The following is a 22,964-nucleotide window of genomic DNA, read 5'->3' on the forward strand; positions in this document are numbered from 1 at the left end:
AGGGCTGTACTTTTAAAGGTTCAAAACAGCTATGGGAGTATATGAGTGAGGGGGCTCTTGGTAACAGTCCTGCCACCAGTGTCTTTCATCTGTCCTCAATTGCTTCTTAACCTCTCTTTGCTTCTCTCCTATCAAATTGATATGGTCCTCCCATACCCTCACCATTTTTTTTTTCTGCAAAAGAAAGGGAGAAAAAAATAAACTAAAAATGTTGAGGGAAAGTTTCTGCTTTACAAGGAGAGGAGATGTGTCATGAGCAGAAAATATGCAAGGCTTCTATTTATAGTATACTGGGATTTGTGGTTGCATTTACAAGTGTTTCTGCAGAATGTTGGCTTTTCAGAAACTGTCACCTCAAGGGTGTTAAGACAAAAATTGATTAAAATGTAATCAAATTGGTTGGTTTCATGGTTGGTTGAGCAGAGGCTGTGGTGGAGTACATGTCTTGCATGCAGACAGCCACAGTTTCAGGTGCTTGGCCTCTCTTACTCAGAGACTCTCAGGTGCCAGGAAAGATTCTTCTCTGGAGAACGTCCCTTCCGCAGTCAGAGTAGAGAATATTGAGCTCCAGAGGGCTCAGATGCTGTAAGGGAGATTCATGTGAGTGGATATTATTGTCCTGTTTATGTTTGGCTCTTAGGTTGTGGCTCTGTGTTAAATGAGAAGGGCGAAGTGGAAATGGATGCCATTATCATGGATGGAAAAAATCTAGCCTCGGGGGCAGTATCTGCAGTGAAATGTATAGCTAACCCAATAAAACTTGCTCGACTCATCATGGAAAAGGTATGCTGAATGTGCAGGCTCCTTGGGGGGGGGAATGCTGTTTGTTTTATATACTGTGATGATGATGATGACATTTCACTGCCTGTGTCCCTGGCCAGGTCCACCCATTCAGCAAAACAAGGATGAAATGAACTGTACCATTGCTGTCTGGGGAATCCTATTTTTGTTGCTGCTTCCATATAAATGGAAAACCAACATACCCATCAACGGGCTGGCCTTTCTCTTTGGAGCGCTTACCTGCTATTTACAAAGCATTGTTTACCTTGAAGGAGCATTTAAAAATTATCTCCCTCCTCCCACTTGCCATTGAAGTGATACAGTCTGTTACATTATCTCATTTCCTACTCATTCTGCCTCTGTATTACGTGATAAGGAACATGTTCCAATTGCTGTTGGAGAGTATGGGCATCAATGTATGTAATACAAAGTTGTTTTACTTCTCTCATCAGACATATGGAAACAAAGGGTCTTTTTGTTCTAAAGCAGGACTGGCCAAGATGTCCATGGAGTACAATTACCATAAGCCCCTGACAATGGCATGCTGGTATAGGGGCACATGGTAATTGTAGTCCATTGACATCTGGAGAACCACATTTTGGCCCCCTCTGTACTAAAGCAACATCTTAACCCCTGAACTACAGGACTGTATTGAAATTATTATTCTGCACTGTGATCAATCTCTTCAGGTTATCAGTCCACAGACTGAAGAAAAGTCAAGTTTGTTTATTCCGGGTGACAAGTGAAAACTAGGTGTCAAGTGAAAATAATGTGGACAAAATTGAGAGGGTGCAGGGGACAGCAATGAGAATCATCCAGGGCCTGGGAGCCAAGCCCTAGGAGGCAAGGCTTGAGGGACTTGGGAAATGTTAGCCTGGAGAAGAGGAGGTTAAGGGGGGCAGGATTGCTCTCTTTAAGTAGGTGAAAGGTCACTTGGAGGAAGGCATGGAATGGTTCCAGTTGACAGCAGAGGATAGGACCTGCAGTAATGGGTAAGAGTAGTTCAGCTGTGGAATAGCTTGCTTAAGGAGGTGATGAGTTCCCCCCACTGGCGATTTTTACACATCAGTTGGACAGATACTTATCATGGGTGTTATAGGCTGATCCTGCATTGAGCAGGGGGTTGGGCTAGATGGCCTGTATGACCCCTTCCAACTCTATGATTCTTCTATACCAGCCAAGTTTTTGTCTTTTAGGGCTTTTATTTAGTCTAATAATTACCCTTGAAATGATTAAATATAAAAGAATCACAACAATACAAAAATGTGTATAATGAAATCAGATGCAGAGAAACATACATATAATCTCATATCCGATCTTAAATTTAAAAGATGAAATATGGTTTCTAAAATTCTTATCCAAGTGCTTTCAAAAAGATTAGGTAGTCTCTCACAACCGGCCTCTGAGAGATTCAGAGCTGTTTGAAGTATGGCTACATTATAAAGGTCCAATTATGTTAAACCTACATAGCTCTATCAAAACCATTTATCCATAATATAACATGATATGAATGGTTGAGCTTAGTATGAATTTCCCACCAAAATAATTGTGGCGAGCCTGTGTTCTGTTTGTTCTTCATATTGTAAGATCTAGTTCTGGGCAAAACCCATAATGTCTCTCAAGGATGTTAATAGTGAGAATATTGCTGAAACAAGGCAGATAAGTTTCAGGGGGTAGTCATGTTAGTCTTTGAGTTCAGTAATGGCTAGGAGACCAACCAGATTTGGAGGGATAAGCTTGTTTATAGAAGTTTTGCCCAAATTATTGGGCCTGTATTTGTTCAGTCATTTCTACCATTGACATGTATATGGCACATGCATGCTTGGAAATAAATAACAGATCCAGCACATTAGAAGGAGGAGGAGGAGAAGGAGAGTTGGTTCTTATATGCCGCTTGTCCCTTTCCTGAAGGAGGCTCAAAGCGGCTTACAGTCACCTTCCCTTTCCTCTCCCCACAACAGACACCCTGTGGGGTATGTGAGGCTGAGAGAGCCCTGATATCACTGCTCGGTCAGAACAGTTTTATCAGTACCGTGGCAAGCCCAAGGTCACCCAGCTGGCTGCATGTGGGGGAGCGCCGAATCGAACCTGGCATGCCAGATTAGAAGTCCACACTCCTTACCACTACACCAAATAGCCATGTATTCTAGAGTCTCTAAGCTGATACTTGTCTTACTGTTGGCTCTGGCAAATTGATATTGCAGGTTGGATGAGAGAGGACATATCCATTTCATTCACACATCTGTACCTCTCTTGCAATAGCACTTACATGATCATCCTGAGAGAGGTCTGCCACTTTCATGAAAATTATGGCAGCAATGTAGATTTTGTTCTGTTTATTACAACATTAATACTCTGCCTTTTCTTTTTATTTATTGCTCAAAGTGGCTAACAAGCATCAAAACATTACATGTTAACACCAAATAAAATTTTAATGAACAAGAGTTACTGTACTTCCCTCTTAAAAGATACTACCTGCTCATATCCCATCAAAAACTCTGATGAACAAGGCGAAGAATTATCGGTGTTTATTGATAAAAAGCACACTTTCAAACAACAGATATAAAAAACCAATCTAGAAACAGTTTACACCCTCCCCAACAGGGTATTCCTACTTGATCATCTCCCCCACCCACTGCCTAATCTTTGGGAATTGAGCACTTTTGCCAGTGGCATGAACACTCAGGATCTGATTCTGCCACTCAAGTTTCATTCGAATCCTGCCATGTTCAAAGTAGCTGTAATGTTGTCAATAAGCAAAATGCTGAAGAAGCATATTGTACCTAAATTCTGCTGTGTTCAACTAGTTCAGCTAGATTTTTGGTGGAGGGATCACTTGTGCATGAAATTGGGGTCACCATCGGTGGGCAGGTAGTTGTGAGTTCCTGCATTCTGCAGGGGGTGGACTAGATGACCTTGGAGGTCCCTTCCCACTCTATGATTCTATAATTCTTTAGTTTGTGAAATCAGAGCCCAGCTGATCCCCATGTACTTAAAGCCAGTCTCTGGATGCAGTCATGGCTTGAAGCCTTGAAGTGATAAAGGAAGGTCCAGCAATATTCTCACTTTTTTTGTACCTTTGACTTGCCAGCCTCTTGTTCAGGGCAGCATAACGTTCATGCTGTTCTCCTGGCTTTACTGCCTGCTGGAGGCTGCATGGACAGAGGAACTGCCAAGCACAAAATAGGGCAGGGGTCTACGTGAAGCTTGATGAATGTTTAACCCTGCTGCAGTTCAATTCTTTACAGAGCTAGTTGATCAATAGCCGCAGAAGAGGCAGGTTAATTTTTCCGTAACAGAGCCAAAGTGAAGCAGTTTCCACTGAAAAAGCTTTGGTTGCACAGGCCTTTTGCAAGGGCTGTCTAACCTCAAAGATGTACCGACTGAGGTATAGACAACATCCTTCTGAAGATACAGATACATAAATATTGTATGGGGAGCCTTTTGGACCAGTAGTTTAAGTTTCCCACTGGAAATACAAGGGTGGTTTTTGCACAGCTGGGGTATGTTTTATATTAACTTTGTACTTAACTATGTCAATTTGCTTTCCCTGTGGTGAGGTTGAAGGAATGGAAATAAAAAAGCTAATTCACATGGCAAATTTTGGAGACATCAGGTGATTCCCCTCCCCCCATTTCCCCCCATGCCTAAGGATGTGTATTATAGATGCAGGTTAATTCCCTAACAAATTATATTACTCTAGAATGCTGCAGTGAATAGGCCACTGGGAAATAAATCATTCACACAATATATGCAGCCTGGAATTAACTAGTGATAATAATTTCATTAAAACTGTACCATGTGAATTGGGAGACAAATAGCTATTTGCAGTCTTTTCTTGCTTCAATGAGGAGAAACGTTTTCTTGATTTAGGAAATGTATATATTACCTCTCCCTCATCCTACAAAGAAGAACAGTTGGTTCTTATATGCCGCTTTTCTCTACCCAAAAGAGTCTCAAAGCAGCTTACATTCACCTTCCCCTTCCTCTCCCCACAACAGACACCCTGTGGAGTGGGTGAGGCTGAGAGAGCCCTGATATTACTGCTCGGTCAGAACAGCTTTATCAGTACTGTGGCGAGCCCAAGGTCACCCAGCCGGCTTCATGTGGAGGAGCACGGAATTAAACCCGCCTTGCCAGATTAGAAGTCCGCATTCCTAACCACTACACCAAGCTGGCCCTGTTGGACAACTTAGAAATGAAAACAATACCATGAAATCATAAAACACCATATATTATCAATTTTAAAAACAAACCATTAAAAAAACAATCCTGAGACATAAATGTAGCATAAAGCCACTACTGATCACCCTAATAAATCACATAAAACAGACCTCACGCCAAAAGCATATATAGAACAAGTAAAAAAAAAAACTGCTTAGTTACTTTCTGTAGATCTATTGGAGACAAAATTCAACAGAGAAATTCAGGCCATTATCCAGGAGTAGGACTAGAACAAGATGCATTGTTGACCCTATCCTTGTTTAATAGTCAAGGTTGTGGCAATTGTTTTATGCACTAATCCCAGATGTTGAGTTTCAAATTCCAAAGCTAGAGTTTTAGTTGAATTGCAGAACAGAGCTACCCTTGCATGCTGCAGTGTTGGTTCATTCCTCACCTCTCAGATCAGGAAATAACTCCAGAAAGGCCTGGGAATGGAACTTGATTGTGAAAACATCCAATTTGAATTAAGATTTCTTCTAGCAGAAATATAGAATTTTTGGTACATGAGATAGCCAGCTTTCTAAGTAACTAATCACTATTGCTGTGCTGAAGAACAGATTTAGTTCAAAATGTGTCTGGGTTTGATGGATCATAAAGAACCATTAATTGCATTCAGTTAAATTGCCTTTTGTTTCATTTTAGGTTATAACCCAGATAGCTTGATAAAATGCAGCCTTTTTGTGGGTTTTAAAAATCAACCTGGTCTTCCCTTGAATTCACAGTGAAAAAAATGCATATTTGCTTTCTCGGTACAAAGAAACCCCTCAGAGAATGTATCTCTTCCTACAGTGGCCTGTATTCCTTTGTTGTTCCTTTAAGGTAGGTTAGGCTGAGAGTGTGTGACTAGTCCAATGTTGCCCAGCCAACTTCCATGGCAGTGGGGATTTGAACCTACTTATCTCCCATATCATAGCCAACATGCTAATGATTACCATAACACACTGACTTTCCAGCGTATAAATTTAGTAAAATTCTATAACTCATAGACAATATTTCAATATGAGAGTTTTTTTAAAAATTGAAGGGCATTAGGAGATTAGAATTTTTTTCAGATTTTTGTTGGTCCTTTCAAAAGTTTTGTTCTAAGCAAGCAAAGTATGTTCTTAATTATCAAGACGGTCTATTTATGGCTACAATAAGGGCTCCACCTGGCGGCCAAAAAAGGATTTCTTCAGATTTTGTCTAGCAACGCCCGTGAGTGTTGCTTGTTAAATAGTCCATTGAGATACATTTCATTAAGCTGTGCTGGCTATTTCCTCTCATGAACTAATAACTCCTCAGGAGGACAGATCTGCTAAATGATTGCTTTTGGAGATGTACCAAAATCTGGAGACTTCAGTGATATGATTTCATTACTAAAAAACCCAAAGTAACAAATTTATTGTGGCCTTCCTAAGCAATGGTCTATTTTCAGATGCACAAGGTATCCGGAGAAGGAGTTCGACTTTTGTATATGTCATTTGAAAATCAAACACATAACAGTATAACCAAAACTTCATTAGAAAAGTGGACTTCCGAAGAGTGGACTTCTCAAAAAGTTGAGAAAAGTTGGAGTAGAACAACAAGCTCAAATAGCCAGCATATTTGTTTAACCAGCAGTCCACATTCTCTATGAATGCTGAATAATAAAAGAGTCTTTGGATCCTGCTTGTTAGTTTGTATAATGTGCTGCTGTGACAGGCCTCATACACCACTCTAAACAGGGAGGTAAATATTTCCTCAGAAAATAAAATGTTCTGTTCCCTAACTGACTGAGCTGCCCTTGTAGCATGGTTTCTTTGTGGTCATTAATAAAGCTGACTGTCCTATCCTGCACTTGACAGACACTTTGACTTTTCTCTCAACCCTGGAACTTTATGAGGAAGTGTAAGAGCCCTCTTCACTAAACCCTTTTCAAAATGGTACTGAGACAATGCTAAAATCCAACAAAACAAAAGATTATGTTTAACAAAGAGAGGGTTAAATGGAATGAGGAGGTAAAGCTTTTTTTGTAAAATTCAGTTTTACAGTTTATAGTACTTAGTTACAGGCTTTAGAGAGGTTTAGAAGCTTTTCTTAGTTTCAGAATTGTTCTTTACACTGAGAAGCTTTTATTTCAATGTTTACCAGACACCGTCTGTATTTATCTTTGAGTTCCTTGAACTCCTTGGTTTTCTTTGGCGGCTGCTACTCTCTGTAGTGCCGCAAATTCCTTTCCTTAGAAACACCAGTATCTCTCTAACTCTTATGTTATATGAAGCAAGTCCAAACAAATCCTCAACTAATTCCCCCTTTTTTAACTTGGCAGGGATCCTTCTATCTCCCCTTTTCTTTGGCTTGATATGGTAGTGTCATAGGTAAAGGTGAAAGGTAATGGTATCCCCTGTGCAAGCACTGGGTCATGTCTGACCCTTGGGGTGATGCCCTCTAGCGTTTTCATGGCAGACTCCATATGGGGTGGTTTGCCAGTGCCTTCCCCAGTCATACCACTACTCAAATCCCTCTGCCAAATATCTTACCCAGTATTCCTGTGTAGAACTGCTTTCAGTTTTTTAGTCAAGACTGTGTTCTCTGGCTAAAATTTCTCCTCAGAGTAGTTAGTAGTTAGCTAAGGCACAGATAGATATTTTTTTTCAATACAAAAAAACCTGTCAACTCTTCCCTCAGTGATACAGTTCCAATATCACAGCTGTTGCTGGCCAATTAGAGCACATAGAGTGTCCTGTCACTCAAGTGAAGAATTAACCACTTACTAGTTCTCTGTCATTTTAATACATTGAACATAGCTTTTAAAGTGCTGTTCATCACAGCTGTCAACTATGAATTTATACAATTTGGTACAATCTTATATATGAGTACTGGTACCTTTTTTTCTTTCATTTTTTAAAACAAAAAACAAACATACACTGATAAGTATCACTTAAGACTGGACATCTTACATCTGGGCTTCACTGAGCTAAGATTCAGTATAGTTTTCCTGTACATCAGTTCTTTAGTGGTTTGCTGGTTGTTTTTAAATAAATAATTTATTAAAGAGTTGTTGTTGTTAGACGCAAAGTTGTGTCCGATCCATTGCAACCCCATGGACAATGATCCTCCAGGCTTTCCTGTCCTCTACCATTCCCCAGAGTCCATTTAAGTTCACACCGACTGCTTCAGTGACTCCATCCAGCCACCTCATTCTCTGCCGTCCCCTTCTTCTTTTGCCCTCAATCGCTCCCAGCATTAGGCTCTTCTCCAGGGAGTCCTTCCTTCTCATGAGGTTGCCAAAGTGTTTAAGTTTCATCTTCAGGATCTGGCCTTCTAAGGAGCAGTCAGGGCTGATCTCCTCTAGGACCGACTGGTTTGTTCGCCTTGCAGTCCAAGGGACCCGTAAGAGTCTTCTCCAGCACCAGAGTTCAAAAGCCTCAATTCTTTGATGCTCGGCCTGCCTTATGGTCCAACTTTCACAGCCATACTTTGCAACTGGGAAGACCATAGCTTTGATTAAATGCACTTTTGTTGGCAGGGTGATGTCTCTGCTTTTTAGGATGCTGTATAGATTTGCCATAGCTTTCCTCCCCAGGAGCAAGCGTCTTTTAATTTCTTTGCTGCAGTCCCCATCTGCAGTGATCTTGGAGCCCAGGAAAATAAAATCTGTCACTATCTCCATTCCTTCCCCATCTATTTGCCAGAAATTGAGAGGGACGGATGCCATGATCTTGGTTTTCTTGATGTTGAGTGTCAAGCCAACTTTTGCACTCTCCTCCTTCACCCGCCTCAAGAGGCTCTTTAGTTCCTCTTCACTTTCTGCCATTAGAGGAGTATCATCTGCATATCTGGGGTTGCTGATATTTCTCCCTGCAATCTTGATCCCAATTTGTGACTCATCTAACCCTGCCTTTCTCATGATGTGCTCCACATACAAATTAAATAGGCAAGGCAACAATATACAGCCTTGCCGAACTCCTTTCTCAATTTTGCACCAATCAGTGATTCCATGCCCGGTTCTCACTGTTACTTCTTTACGTGCATATAGGTTTCTCAAGAGACACATGAGATGCTCTGATATTCCCATCTCTTTAAGAACATGCCACAGTCTGTTGTGCTTCACACAATCAAAGGCTTTAGCATAGTAAATGAAGCAGAAGTAGATGTTTTTCTGGAACTCCCTAACTTTCTCCATGATTGCCAACTTATTAAAGAGTACTCTAGATAATAAAAAAAAAAACAGAAAAAGGGAACATTTCTTTTCCCTAAAGGTCATGCACATATAGCAGTAAATGTTTTAAATGTTTTAAATTATTACCGTAAGTACAAAAATCTTGGTCCTAACACATTTTGATCTATAAAACCATCAGAGAATGATACAATAACATGCTGTTATAAATACTATATACAGTATTTGCTGGTGTATAAGACTATTTCCCCCCCCCCTGAAAAACATGCCTCCAAGTGTGGGGGGGGGGTCGTCCTATACGCCGGGTGCACTTCAATTGGGATAGACATAGCTGCCCATCGTGGCCCATAGTACTGTAATGTAATGTAACAAATTTTGAGTGGAAATGTTGGGGGGTTGTCTTATACGCCGGCAAATATGGTATATAGGTAAAGGTAAAAGTATGCCCTGTGCAAGCACTGGGTCATGTCTGACCCTTAGGGTGACACCCTCTAGCCTTTTCCTGGCTCTGCATTTTGCTATTATTGGTTGTTGTACACCTGTACCATTTTTGAACAGGCATCTCACCAGGGTGGAAGTAGATCAAACTGCCTCTCTGTATGTAAGATCAGAAGCTAGAGCTTGGAAAGGATTTTTTATATTTGTATTGTATTCATAATTGTGTGTTATTGTATTGTCCAAGTTTTTTTACCTATGGTGTACATATTTTACTTATATATGTATGAGCAATTGGGATGTGAGTGTCCTGCATAGTGCAGGGGGTTGGACTAGATGACCCATGAGGGCCCTTCCAACTCTATGATTCTACCTACAGGGAAAAGACGTGTTCCCTTTCTATGTTTTTTTTAATTAACTTGAGCTCTGTTTAATAAATTGTTTGTTTAATATACTAGTATCAAAGCCCATTTAAAAAATGGGCTTTGAAAGGGGCGGCAGGCAGGAGGGCGTAAGAGGGTGGCCGTGGTTCCCTTTGGCCCACAAAGTGGAACCCCTGCCCCACCGGTGGCGACAGGGCATTGCAGCCCACAGGGAGGCTGCAAACTTCCCCCCCCCCCAGCTAGCAGGCAGGAGGGAGGGTGGGAGCTGGAGGGGGAAGGCCAATCAGGGTGGACCTGGGCTGACAGGGCTCTGGACAGTCTCCTCCCAGGAGATTGTTTCCCAAATATATAAGGGCGCGAAAAATTGTTAAGAGTGTGTTCATATATACAGAATTGCCAGAATGATCCAGTTAAAATGAAAGGAAAATCATATATTTTTTTTTAAATCAGGAAACACCATTGTGTAGTTTTGTTTGTTTTTAAAAAACCTGGCTGAGATTCTGTTTCCTGTCTGATATTGTAATTAGTTAGACTTTGTCAAATATTATTTAAAGGCTGAAATAATATTTCCCTGGGAGTAAATCTCATAGATTCAATGTTTCTTACTTCTGAGGAAATGTGCAACAGTTTGATGCTTTACTTAAAAAGACAGAAGAGGGCAGTGTTGCAAAAGGAAGCATTGTTAAAGACTAGAATATTCCAAATTGGTGAGAAGAAACGGGCATCCTTCAGTGAGGATTATTGTCCTTCTTTGCTTCACATATTTGTTCCAAGTGAAGGTAAACAGCACCTGTATTGTCCTAAGTTGGAGGCTCAAAAGCTACTTTTGTTCATATTTTAGAAATAAGTGTTTTCTTTTGTTGGTTTGACATCAGGGAAATGATCCTGAGCAAGCATGTACATTTGGGTAACTATAGAAACCAAGTAATTCTACTGAATGTGTGGCTCATTTTAAAAATGGTACCACTCTCTGTATTGCAATTGCCAGTCTGCTTATGCTGAAAGTGAGATACTTGGCAGAATGTGGCACAACAAAACTAGGAGGCTGGATTCAGACATGTTCATGAGATGTGAGGCAGAATAAGTCCTCCCTGTGCATGGAGAATGATCAGTTCAGCAGTGGAATAGGCTGCCTAAGGAGGTGGTGAGCTCTCCCTCACTGGCAGTCTTCAAGCAAAGGTTGGATACACACTTTTCTTGGATGCTTTAGGATGCTTAGGGCTGATCCTGCGTTGAGCAGGGGGTTGGACTAGATGGCCTGTATGGCCCCTTCCAACTCTATGATTCTATGATCAGTGCATGTACATACAATAACTTGAAAAAGGTTTCTATTGAATGAAAAGAGGTCTCCAGGCCTGGAAAGTGGCTATTTTATTTTTTAGCCGTTAAATTTCATTACTTTTTCCTCAGACCTGGAAATAGTAACCTCAATAATTTTGATATCTCATGGACAGGCATCTGTCTCTTAGCGTCTAAATCCTATTCTCTACTACCTATGGAGTTATCCATTTCTGAGGATGGGCACAAATCGGCTCATGAACTAAAGTACGTGACAAATTTTGGGCAATATGGTTCACAAAGTGAAGTTGATGGCAGGTCAACCAGCAGGGACTTTTCAGATAGATTGTGTCTGCTCAGTTTAAGGCTTACAAAACTTCAAAGCAACAGAGGGCAAAATTTGGTGGGCATATTGAGAAGCATCCAGAAAACATTCAAGAGAGTTGTAGGAATGACCTCCCCAGCTCCCCAGGACTCGTCAATTTGGTATTTTCAGTTCTAGTTGGAAAACTTTTTATGTTGTAATATAGTAGATGAATAGCCAGACTTGACTTAGGGAAATCCAGGCTGAAATGTATTTATTTTATTATTTGTATATCCTGCCTTTCTCTCCAGTGTTTTACATCATTCTCACCACTGTTTTATCCTTATAACAACCTTGTGGGTAGGATAGGCTGAGACTGGGCCAAGGTCATTCAGTGAGCTTCCGTAGCATAAGAAGGGATTTTGAATCTGGGCTTTCCAGATACTTGTCTGACCCTCTTAACCACTGCACCACACTGGATCTCGCATCCTCTCTCAGCCACACATTTCCTGTGTGTGGAATGGCCAAGTCACTGTGCCTTGCCTTCCTAGTTTATCACACGGGAAGAGCTATAATTGTTGGGAATGGTTTAGCAGCATTTGCATAGAAATGATTTTTAACAACGTTCAAGTGTGAGCCGATAAAAACATCTAGTATTGGTTTAGCTAATGTTGTCTTTTTAAACAGTACTCATATTTTGCTGTACCAAAATCTGGCTGCATCTCTATGAAGGTTTTTTTCTCCTCTTGGGCTCCAAATTCCATCTTCTTAATCCTCCATTTTTCCAGGCTTTCCCCATCCTCAGTCTGTTTTTTTTTTCTGTAACCTAGTTTGGTACTAGCTTTCTGGAAAGAATGCAATCTAATTGCATTACCAAGCTGTCTCTGTGTAAAGTTGTGAATTTTATTGACTTATTGATTTACTTCATTGGGGTCCCAATGATTATCTGAAATGGATTGCATCATTCTCTCTTCCATTTCATCCTCACAACCACCCTGTGAAATATGTCAGGTTAGAAGAATTAGTGATGGCGCCAAGGTTATCCAGCAGACTGTCAGGACAGAATAGGGATTAGAACGGTAGAAGGTCCCACTCACATGGATGCCATTTTCCTGGCTTCAGCCCCATTCCTCTGAATTCTCAGCTTTCATTTTTTTCAAAGTTGAAATAGAGGCTTCCTTTAAGAAATTAAAGTTGGAATTCAGAGGAATTAGCAGATTGTGACACTAGGCCAATGTATTGTCATTGTGCTGCAGTGAAATAGCATTTACTGGCCTTCTAAAATTCCCCCCTTATATTTTCTGGGGGGGAGGGTGGCAGCTGGCAGAGGAAAGTGCACATATAGCTCCTATGTGAATGCTCATTGTCAGTGTGAATGCCTCTGCATTTGTGGAGCAATTACAGGAAAATGGCTGAATCCATGCTGTATGGATATAGCTTCTTTTGTGCCACTTAAAAAATGATAAGCCACTTTTTGCGGACAGATGTGGTGCTAAGTCCATTGGCTTGAAATAATAAAGGGCCATCTTTATTAAGTAGCATCTAAGGGCACTGTTTAGCAGTGTGGGCTTTTGAAGGGATGCAGAAGAGTCAAGCCTTTTTTGTCTGTAGATCCCATTTGCTGAGTAAAGCCACAATGGCTCTGAGTCCTGGGCTGTCAAACCCTGGCTCCTCCTAGCCATGTATTTGCTAGTGCTTGAGGGAGACTTGTCATGTCCTGCCCATCAAGCCTTAAATTCTTTGGGTCAAGGATAATGGCACTTTTCAAGGAGTACTTGTCCCAAACCAACAAAGGCTGTATAGTCCCAGTTTTCTGGTCTGAGGTTTGCCCCTTCACTCTATTAACCGATACCTCAAGGTGCTCACCAGCAATCAGCCAACCTTAACTGACACTGCTTCTCACACACTAATTGATAATGGATACTGGGTGAAGTTCATTCCCATATATTTCAGTTACAGTAGAAAAAACTTGTCTCACAGCCTATCAAACCAAAGAGGCAACGCCCCCCCCCTCCTACCTGGCCCCAAACAAGCAACTAGTTAGGTCTATTCTGAATTGTTGGGAGGAGAGTGAAGCAACAGGACAGCCAAAGAAACAAACAGGGACAAGTGTGGGCTCAGCAGGCATTTAAACCTTGGCTCCCCACCCCCTTGATACTTGTCTGCCTTGAATGGGTTGTGGGGAGGATGGAACGAAATTCAAATTGCCTTTTCCCACATTAGGAATTTTATTATTCATTTCAAAAAGGGGGAAGATTAGTGGCATGCCTGTGCCTCTTCATTTTGTTGAAAAGTCATGTTTATCAAACTCTAACTGAGTTTATCGAACTCTAAACTCTTTCCTCCCTCAGACAGACCATATGTTGCTGACTGACCAGGGAGCTTTTGCCTTTGCCAGGGCCATGGGAGTTCCTGAGGTTCCAGGAGAGGAACTCATTACTGAAAGGTCTCTACAGAGATGGAAGAAAAACCTTGAGGCTGATTCGAACCCTCAAGAATTCCAAAAGTAAGTCTCCATTTTTGTTCCTTGCTGAATTGAACAAATCATATTAAACCAAATGGAGGAATATGGAGGTATGGCAACTGTGTTATGGAAACTGGAGTAAACTGTGGGTTATGTGCCTTCCAGTCACTGCTGACATGAATTAAGACCTCAAAAATGTCCCTTGGTTAACAGCAGCAATCCCCAACCTGTGGGCTGCGGACCACATGTGGTCCATCGACTAATTGGAAGTGGGCCCCGAAGGACACCTTCCCCCCCCCCCCGGCCCTTTACAACACACTTCCGGTGTCATTGTCTCCCATCACTCCCAGATGGGACTATCTCGTTGCAGAGAAACAAGCTCAGGGTTCCCATTGATTTGTCATTGTCATGAGTTAAAATTTCCATGAAAATAAAATATTCCTTATGTTCATTGTTGTGGCGTGTCTGTATCTTATTTTGAAGGGATGTTTAAACATTACCATAGTGATCAGAGAGCGTTAGGGCAGTGGTTGAGAGTAGAGGAGTAAGCTACCCCCCCCCACGGGGCCTCAGTAAAATTGTCAAGCGTTGAGTGGTCCCCGGTGATAAAAAGGCTGGGGACCACTGGTTAACAGGATCACCTTCTCATAGTGAGACTAGTATGTCAATTTTGCTTCTAGGGATAATTTAGGAGTAAATTGTGGATACATTATTTTGGCTTACAAGGGTTTCCTCTTGAAAAATCACCAGGCTCAATCTGCCATTTTCTCTTCTTACCACGCTTCTAGAACAGCCCTGTAGTTTTACTTGATATATTTAACATTGCTAATAACTGCACAGCCTCATTGAAAAATGTACCTGTAGAATCCAGTTTGCTGAAATAAGGTATAAGGGCATAGTGTTGCTCTTAAATTGCCTCTGTAGAGTGGTGTGCAGTGTATCTGTTTCTGGGCACAATATATACCAGATGGAGTTTTGTGGTCTTAATAAAACAGGGGGGCTTTTCGCACGCCTTCAAATCGCACAATGGTTGCCAATTGAAAACGCTACTGATTTGCCATTATGCACAACGTCGTTGACAATCTGCCACACACCTGAAACCGATCCGCAAAAAGCGCTTCCTTGTAGCGCTTTCAGGGAAATCCCCAAAAGTGGATTCACCCTCCGGAAAGCGCTACACTCCTGCAACCAAACTGCAACACTAGCGGGAAAGTTCTGTGCATTACCATTGTTGTGGTTTCTACAAAGTCCCTCCCCCTAGCTCTCTCCTCTGATCTTCCGGCGAAGCGATCGCCATTTTTTTTTCTCTGAGCGAGCGGAGTTCAACCCACCAGCAAGCCTGTTCAGAGGCTTCCCCGGTTTCAGTCCCTCCCCAGAGCTGTTTAGTCACTAAGCACAAACAACAGAGAAGCCCGTTTGCTGATGTATTTTCCCTTTATTTTTTACACTGTTTTCGGCCGAAAATCGGGCCCGTGAGGGGGGGGGGATTTTTTTTTCACTTGGGGGGAGCGTGGCAACGATGAAACGACAGCTCAAACACACCTGCCAGCTGATGGGTCTCTCCGTTGCAACGAATCAACACATATTCGTTGCAATGGGTGTGTTTTGTTTTTTTTAAAAAAAACCTTTCTTAAAGGGAAAGGGGCTGTTTGGGAGCATGCTAACGGCTGCCCATTGGCTGCTTGACGGCCAGGGGCGGGACGAGCTCGGCAATAGCGCTTCCTTTCTAGCGATTTTTTGCTGAGACCGGAAGCTTGTGGGAAATGATAGAAACGCAACTGGATTCCACTACAAAGTCAGGTATGCATAATGACGAATTGCACTATTTTAAATGGCGATTTTTCGTTCAGCAAACAATTTGCTACAAGGATCCCGGTGCAGAAAGCCCCAGGGAATTGGTATACCTGAAAACTCTCTGTGTGTGTGTGTGTGTGTGTGTGTGTGAGAGAGAGCGAGAGAGAGAGAGAGAGAGATTTCAGTCATGATAATTAATGACGGCTGTCTTATTTTGTACCAAACCAGATAAGTTGTTGCACAATTTCCAGTGCCTTTTTTTCTTGGTAATTGGCTGCTGCAGAGCTTCCTGAATCATTAATGGCAGCTCCAGCGCACCATTTGAGATTAGAAAAACGGTATGAGGCAGAGTTTATACCCTTCCCTGTTCATACCCACTCCTGCTGCAGTCCCAGACTGAATCAGGAAGCCCTCCATCAGCTCTTTACCAATCCCACCTACAGTGCCCTGGAGGGCCAATCAGATTTTCTAGCGTCTTGTTCAATTTAATCCTTAGTTTGTTAATAGTCCCTTTGCTTTTAACAACCAACCCAGAAGAGCATAGATCTCAGTACACTTCTTGATGACTTCTGCAGATAAATGTGCCTATGTTAAAGGTCATACTGAAGATGTTTGTTGTTTTTTCATACTTGGAATAGGCTACCTGTGAAAATAAACAGAGTATTCTTTTTTGGCAAACAGCTCTGATCCTCAGCTAATTGTTTGAAATGCTGTTTTTGGCAGAGACCTTGGAACTGTTGGAGCCGTTGCAATTGACAGTGCAGGGAATGTCGCTTGTGCAACATCAACAGGGGGACTTACTAACAAGCTGGTTGGCCGTGTTGGTGATACAGCCTGCATAGGTAGTGTGTCTACGTGTGCCTGTGAAAGTGCCGTCAAATCCCAGCTGAGTTATGGCGATTCCATAGTTTTTGAGACAAGTTTTTTTTTTTTTATAATTTGATTTCTAGACCGCCACTCCCAGTGAACTGGCTCGCGGTGGTTTACAACATATATATAAAACATCGTACATAAAATCTTATAACAATAACATCCCCAGATTTTATCCCAATAAAATAAACATAACAATAAAATAAAATTAAACACAATAAGACAAGATGGTGGTATAAATGAAAGTTCTCCCCAGCCTCCAATACAGTCAATTCGGTGGGCTGGAGTGGCTGGGGGTATAGATACAGCAGGGTAGGTGTAATACCCAAGAACCAGGGGGGAGGGGGGGAGTTTGAAATTCCCCAGTACGCTCCCAGCCTCAACCAAACACCTAATGGAAGAACTCCATTTTGCAGGCCCAGCAGAACCTCGAGAGCTCTGACAGGGCCTGCAGCTCTTCAGGGAGCTCATTCCACAAGGTAGGGGCTAGGACTGAAAAGGCCCTGGCCCTGGACAAGGCTAGGCACGCTTCCCAGGGCCCCGGGACCATCAGAAAATTCATACCTGCAGAACGAAGTGCCCTGCAGGGGGCATAAGGAGGTAAACGGTTCCGCAGGTAAGTAGAACCCAAGCCGCATATAGCCTAAAAGTCAAAACCAAAACCTTGAACTTGATCCAGAAACAGACTGGTAGCCAATGCACTTGCCTCAGCAAGTGGCTGGACATGGGCCCTCCAAGATGATCTAGTGACGACCCTAGCAGCTGCATTCTTTACCAGCTGTAAAGATCAAAGCTTTACCAGCTTTCAGATCAAAGCCCAGGGTAGGCTTGCATAGAGGGAGTTACAGAAGTCTAACCTGAAAGTGACCATTGCATGGATTACTGTATCCAGGTGTTCTGAGGACAGATAGGGTGTTAGTAGCCGTGCCTGGTGCAGATGGAAAAATGCCATCTGTGGTGTTGTGGTTTACTCCTGATAATCCCTTTTCTAAGGTGACATGTGGACTTGCTCACCTCAAAGAAGGTGCAGAATTAATGTGGCCACTAACCTCTCTCCATGGGATGGCCAAGCAGCAAGTTGGTCCATATGTTTCTGCAGCTGTGGGAACTCCTAACCACACAGAAGAAATGCTGACCTATTTTATCCCACTGTTTCTCCAAGGCATGAGTGCTTTGCCCACCTCCAGTTTATCCTCAGGACAACCTCATGAGGGAAGCTAAGCTGAGAATATGTCACTGCCCCAGGGTCACTAACTGCTTGAAACTAATGGGCATTCCTTCTCCGCCAAGTCTCATCTTACTACTGAAATGCAGATACGCCTCTGTCTTCTTGCCCCTCACCTAAACCCATTGATGTGGCTATATCAGTCTGAAATTACATGGTCAATGTGGCTCATTAATCTGAAACTACAATTGTAATTGGCCTTAATTTTATCTGTTTGTTTATTTACCACATTTGTATCCTGCCATAAAACATCCAAGTTCTGTACAAATGAAAAACAAGAGTACAACAAAAAAAAATTGCAACTCTTGATTTGATATGTGCGATACTGAAAATGTCACCTTTTAACTCTTTTTGTTTTTATTCTTTGCTCAGGAAGTGGTGGTTATGCAGATAATAATGTTGGGGCCACCTCTACCACTGGCCACGGAGAGAGCATTATGAAAGTGGTTCTTGCCAGGCTTGCCCTTTATCACATGGAGCAAGGTAAAATTTGATGTTTGCAGTGTCGTAAGTTAAAGAGAGTATAGGGATATCATGATCCTACCATCTGTTGATGGAGCTGAATGGCAATCTGTCATTTGTTCCATGCTGAGGACACATACTGAGTAAGATGCTTCAATATTACACAAATGTTGACTGTAATGGAGTAAATGCCCATCAAATGTATACATGTGTGGGCTTCTGCTACTCATGGAGGAGAGTTTTCCCCTACTTTCTCATCAGGCCCAGTGGCTGCCCTGGCCTCAGTGGCTGAACTATTGTTGGCAGCATGCCCCAAATGGCTCCTAGACCGTGTGGCCACTGCACTGGACCCAGTATGATTTTCAGGTTGCACTGCTGCCACATGACTTTCAGGCTTTGCTGTCACTGCTGGGCCCAGCTGGTCTCCCAGGATGCACTACTGCCACGGGGCCCAGTAGTGTTTCTGTCACTGGGCCCTGGGTCCCCTTGAGGGGCTTACCTAGCTGTAAACCTAGAATAGTATTTCTCAAATTGGAAGATGTCACTCATGAACACTGGAGACCAATCTCATGCCTGAGATGACAATGTCCAGATGATAGAAAAATTGATTTTCTCCTTAGTGCTGGCCTTTTGTTTCCCCTGGTCTAAGAAGATGAACTGTTTTCATATTAGGAAATGTTTGGGGTTTTTAGCTGTGCAAATCAAAGTGGAGGCAGCTTTTAAAAACACAAGTATGAAACTCCCCCAACAAAGTCAGGTAGTTTTGCATTCCACACACATCCAACTTAATTGACAGGACTCTTTCGTTGTTGATTAGCTTTTTAAAGCCTTTTTTATGCTTGACTGCTATTTCAAAAGGAAGTGGCATGAATAAAAATAAGTGTGCTTATCCATGTATTAAGTAGAAGGGTGATCCTGGTCAGCAGCAGCAACCAAGTTGCTCATGAAACTAATATAATCAGGCCACAGATCAATGTGGAGAGCTTTACCTTCAGTACTGACCAGACTTGTATAAGCAGTTACAGATGCAGCAGGCATGGCCACACAAGTGTCATTGTAGACTTTAGAGCACAGTTTCATTTTTTATGCAAATGAACTCTGAACTTCTAGTATTGCAATAAAGTAATCAGCAAGGTACAGAAGGAGTGTTTGTATACTACTAAATACAAAAGAGATTTGCACTGATGTCATATCAAATATGTGTCAGGCATGCTTTCTGCAAAACTCTGGTGCACAACTACCCCTACATTTTATCTAAACCATGTTTAGCCCTCAACAAATAGTTTGTCACTCAAGCCCCCCCCCCAGTTTTAAGCCACCAAACAGCTGCAGAGTACCAAAGCAGAGGACAGTGAGAAGGTGAGAAGCAGCTGGTGGGACTGAAACATTCCCCTCTAGCCCTCTTCCCTAGCCAGATTTCTGAGAGGTTTCCTTGCAACATAACAAGGTGGGGGAGTAGCATGGCTTGAGTTAAGGGTAGGGAAAGGGTTAAGCGCCCTCCAGCCTCTTTGCTGCTGTTCAGAGATCAGGGCTCCCAGAGTTGGGTCTGCTGCTGAATAGCTGAATATTGTTCCATCATGAGAAACCTACCAATGAAGTGCTGACCGGGACTGGAGGTGGGGGGAGATGGCAGATTGCACAAGTTGTTCACATTGCATTCTGGTGCAAATTGCATATCAAAATAATGATGTTGCAGCCAAAGGGAACTTCTCAAAAAGCTCAGAACTCACCTATTTTCTGTTTGGTGATGGAGAAAACAGAAGGTGGAAATCAGCGCTTGCTCTTTCTCCCAAACAGACAATCACCACAATTTTAGTTTTTAAAAGGTATTTGTACAGCTCTAGCTACTAGAACTGAAAAGAGAATCTTGAACACAGGACATAGCTCCTCATCCAGCAACTCCTGCATCATTTCTGGCATCAAGGCAGATTTACTCTCTGAAATGGATGTTAGTGATAAAGGGCATGGGCAGAGAGATTGTGGCTTCTTACTTTTTTTGGTAGCATTTTTTTCAGTCACACTAATTTCAGTGTGTGAATTGCCTTTTTAATTATTAGAACTATTTGAGGGTGCTACAAGGAATTTGAAGGGCAGAAATGGTTTAGAAGTTTAGAAGTTTGCTATGCTGAAATGCAAGGTTAGACCAATGCTTTTCTGATTCCCTGAAGTTCAACAATCAGGGTCATTGTACATCAGGATCACACAGATTGCCAAGGGTCAGGGCTCATTAAGTGAAAAGCTACTTGGGTTGCTCCAAACTTGATTAGTACAATAAGGAAGGTATGGGGTTGCTAATTTGCCTCTTCCCTAAAGTGGGGGGAGGGGATAATGGGTAACCCCACACCTAATTTTAGGTCTGCCTCTTTTTCCTACCATCAGTTTGGTTAGATCTCATAAGGAATTACTGGAAGAAGAAATTTGCAAATCCATATCTCCTGCTCCAGGAATTGTATAATACCTACTCAGAGTGACTTGAGTAGGTAGATTTACAAATGCACCCGCACCTTTCCACTTTAAATGGCTATTGGTTGTTGTCTGCATTCTGAGCCTCCTGAATCATATTCAGTCCTGATCAGGCATACACGCCCTGTTTTTTTGTTAATTCACAAAGTAATATTATTCTGCATACTTTGGGAGTTCCCTGAGTATATGGAGATCCTTGACTTATCTGTGGGGGGTCTCATTAACTGGTTTTGTTTACAGATCTAGGCCAGCTATTTTAATATTCAATATAGTACGATGATTTGCCTTTACCCTAACCTGGATGGCTCAGGCTAGCCAGGTTAGTATTTGGGAGACCACTAAGGAAGTCCAAATCAAGACGCAGAGGCATGCAATGGGAAACCACCACTGGATGTCTCTTTATCTTGAAAGCTCTACAGGGATTCTATAAGCTGACTGACTTGACTGACCTTTCTACCACCACCAGTTTGCCATTATGAAACACGTAAAATAAATTTTAAATATTGCATTTTTGTTCTTGTGACTGCTTGGTCTACAAAATGATCCAGTTCAAAAGTTTCTTCTGTTACTTGAATTGCATGTCAGGAGACACATGTATGCAGGGAATAGCTTTGGAGAGGCAGGTAACTAGCAGAGGATCAAAATGCCTATGTTTTATGAAGTAATTCTCCCCTTAAAAATTGGAGGCAGACAAGATATAGCGAATGAAATAATAAGCAATCTTTATTGTTAACATTAACAGAAAGTAAATAAAATAGACTTCAGACTAACATATAGCAGGCACACTAACACACTAACAGGGAGGGAAATAAGCAGTGGAAATGAACAGAGTAAAGCAAATGGGCCAGTGAAAGGATATTTACCCATCTTGAAGAGGCGGAAGACAGAGACAGGACGACGCAACGACCAGTGATATGATGGGAAAATCTGGACAGTTCTGGGAGTCCAGAGTGGCAATTTGGCTTCCAAGTAAGGGGACTTTTATACCCTGTTGGAGGGTGGTGCATGCTGGAAATTGCATATACACAGGGTGAGCTGGCTGGGGATGGATACAAAAGGGAGATGGTTCTCGATGGGTTTAGGTGATGGCTCAGGATGGGTGATAATTACTCAGGAGAAAAGGAGCCATTGGGGCATAATTGGAATCTTTCAGGGGCCTCCAGAGACTTTCTAGTATCTACATGGGGGAAATTACTTCCTGGCAGAGTGACAAGGATGAGTCATAGGCGAAAGACAAAGAACTTGGGCAAGGAAGGCCTTGAGCAAACAGGCTCTGTTAACCACTGATCAGCAAGACGATAGAAGGGGGGGGGGAGAACCAGATTCAAGTTGAGGTTGCTGCAGAAGTTCAGGTTTCACCCAGTGGCTTCTGTCAGACTGCAGTGCACAGAAAATGGAGGTCTGGCCAAGCATTTTATTGATGAGGCTAAAATTGTACACTACTTGCTGAATACATCAGGTTTTCCCCAAATAATCTGACTTTGCTTAAAACTAATATTTGTGAATGATTGTCTTGCAAATGAATTTCTAGTTTTAAAAATTGTTACATACATTGACAGCTACTTTAGCCCTGATTTTTCTATTTTAAAGTATTTGACACAAAATAATAAAAAATAAAATTGTACTGATCTGGCCTCTGTTAAGGATGATCCACATGTACAATAATGCTGCTGAATTCCCTTCACAACCTTGATGTTTCAGTAGCAGTGAACAGGAAATGGCACACAACAGCAGGCCATCTGGCCCTTGCCCATTACTCTTCGCTCCAGTGGGAGAAAAAATGGGGTGGAGGAAGTACAGTGTGACTTCACTTTTCAGTTGTAAAAGGTAAAGGTAAAGGTATCCCCTGTGCAAGCACCGAGTCATGTCTGACCCTTGGGGTGACGCCCTCTAGCGTTTTCATGGCAGACTCAATACGGGGTGGTTTGCCAGTGCCTTCCCCAGTCGTGACCGTTTACCCCCCAGCAAGCTGGGTACTCATTTTACCGACCTCGGAAGGATGGAAGGCTGAGTCAACCTTGAGCCGGCTGCTGGGATCGAACTCCCAGCCTTATGGGCAAAGCTTTCAGACAGCTGCCTTACCACTCTGCGCCACAAGAGGCTCATTTCAGTTGTACCAAGACCTAATAACCTGATGTCCTAGG

General features: G+C 42.3%; 1 protein-coding gene across 2 annotated transcripts in view; it reads left to right on the forward strand.

The window, feature by feature from the left end:
- The window catches only part of ASRGL1 (asparaginase and isoaspartyl peptidase 1), a 40,895-nt gene that overhangs the window by 10,293 nt on the left and 7,638 nt on the right, over positions 1 to 22,964 (forward strand). For both annotated transcript variants that reach the window (XM_077307263.1, XM_077307255.1), the window contains exons 3-6: positions 641 to 783; positions 13,894 to 14,048; positions 16,524 to 16,642; positions 18,268 to 18,378. In XM_077307263.1, coding sequence (XP_077163378.1) covers positions 641 to 783; positions 13,894 to 14,048; positions 16,524 to 16,642; positions 18,268 to 18,378 — 528 coding nt within the window. The remainder of the gene's footprint in view (positions 1 to 640; positions 784 to 13,893; positions 14,049 to 16,523; positions 16,643 to 18,267; positions 18,379 to 22,964) is intronic.

The sequence above is a fragment of the Paroedura picta genome, chromosome 1 (assembly GCF_049243985.1).
Source record: "Paroedura picta isolate Pp20150507F chromosome 1, Ppicta_v3.0, whole genome shotgun sequence".
Taxonomy (NCBI): domain Eukaryota; kingdom Metazoa; phylum Chordata; class Lepidosauria; order Squamata; family Gekkonidae; genus Paroedura; species Paroedura picta.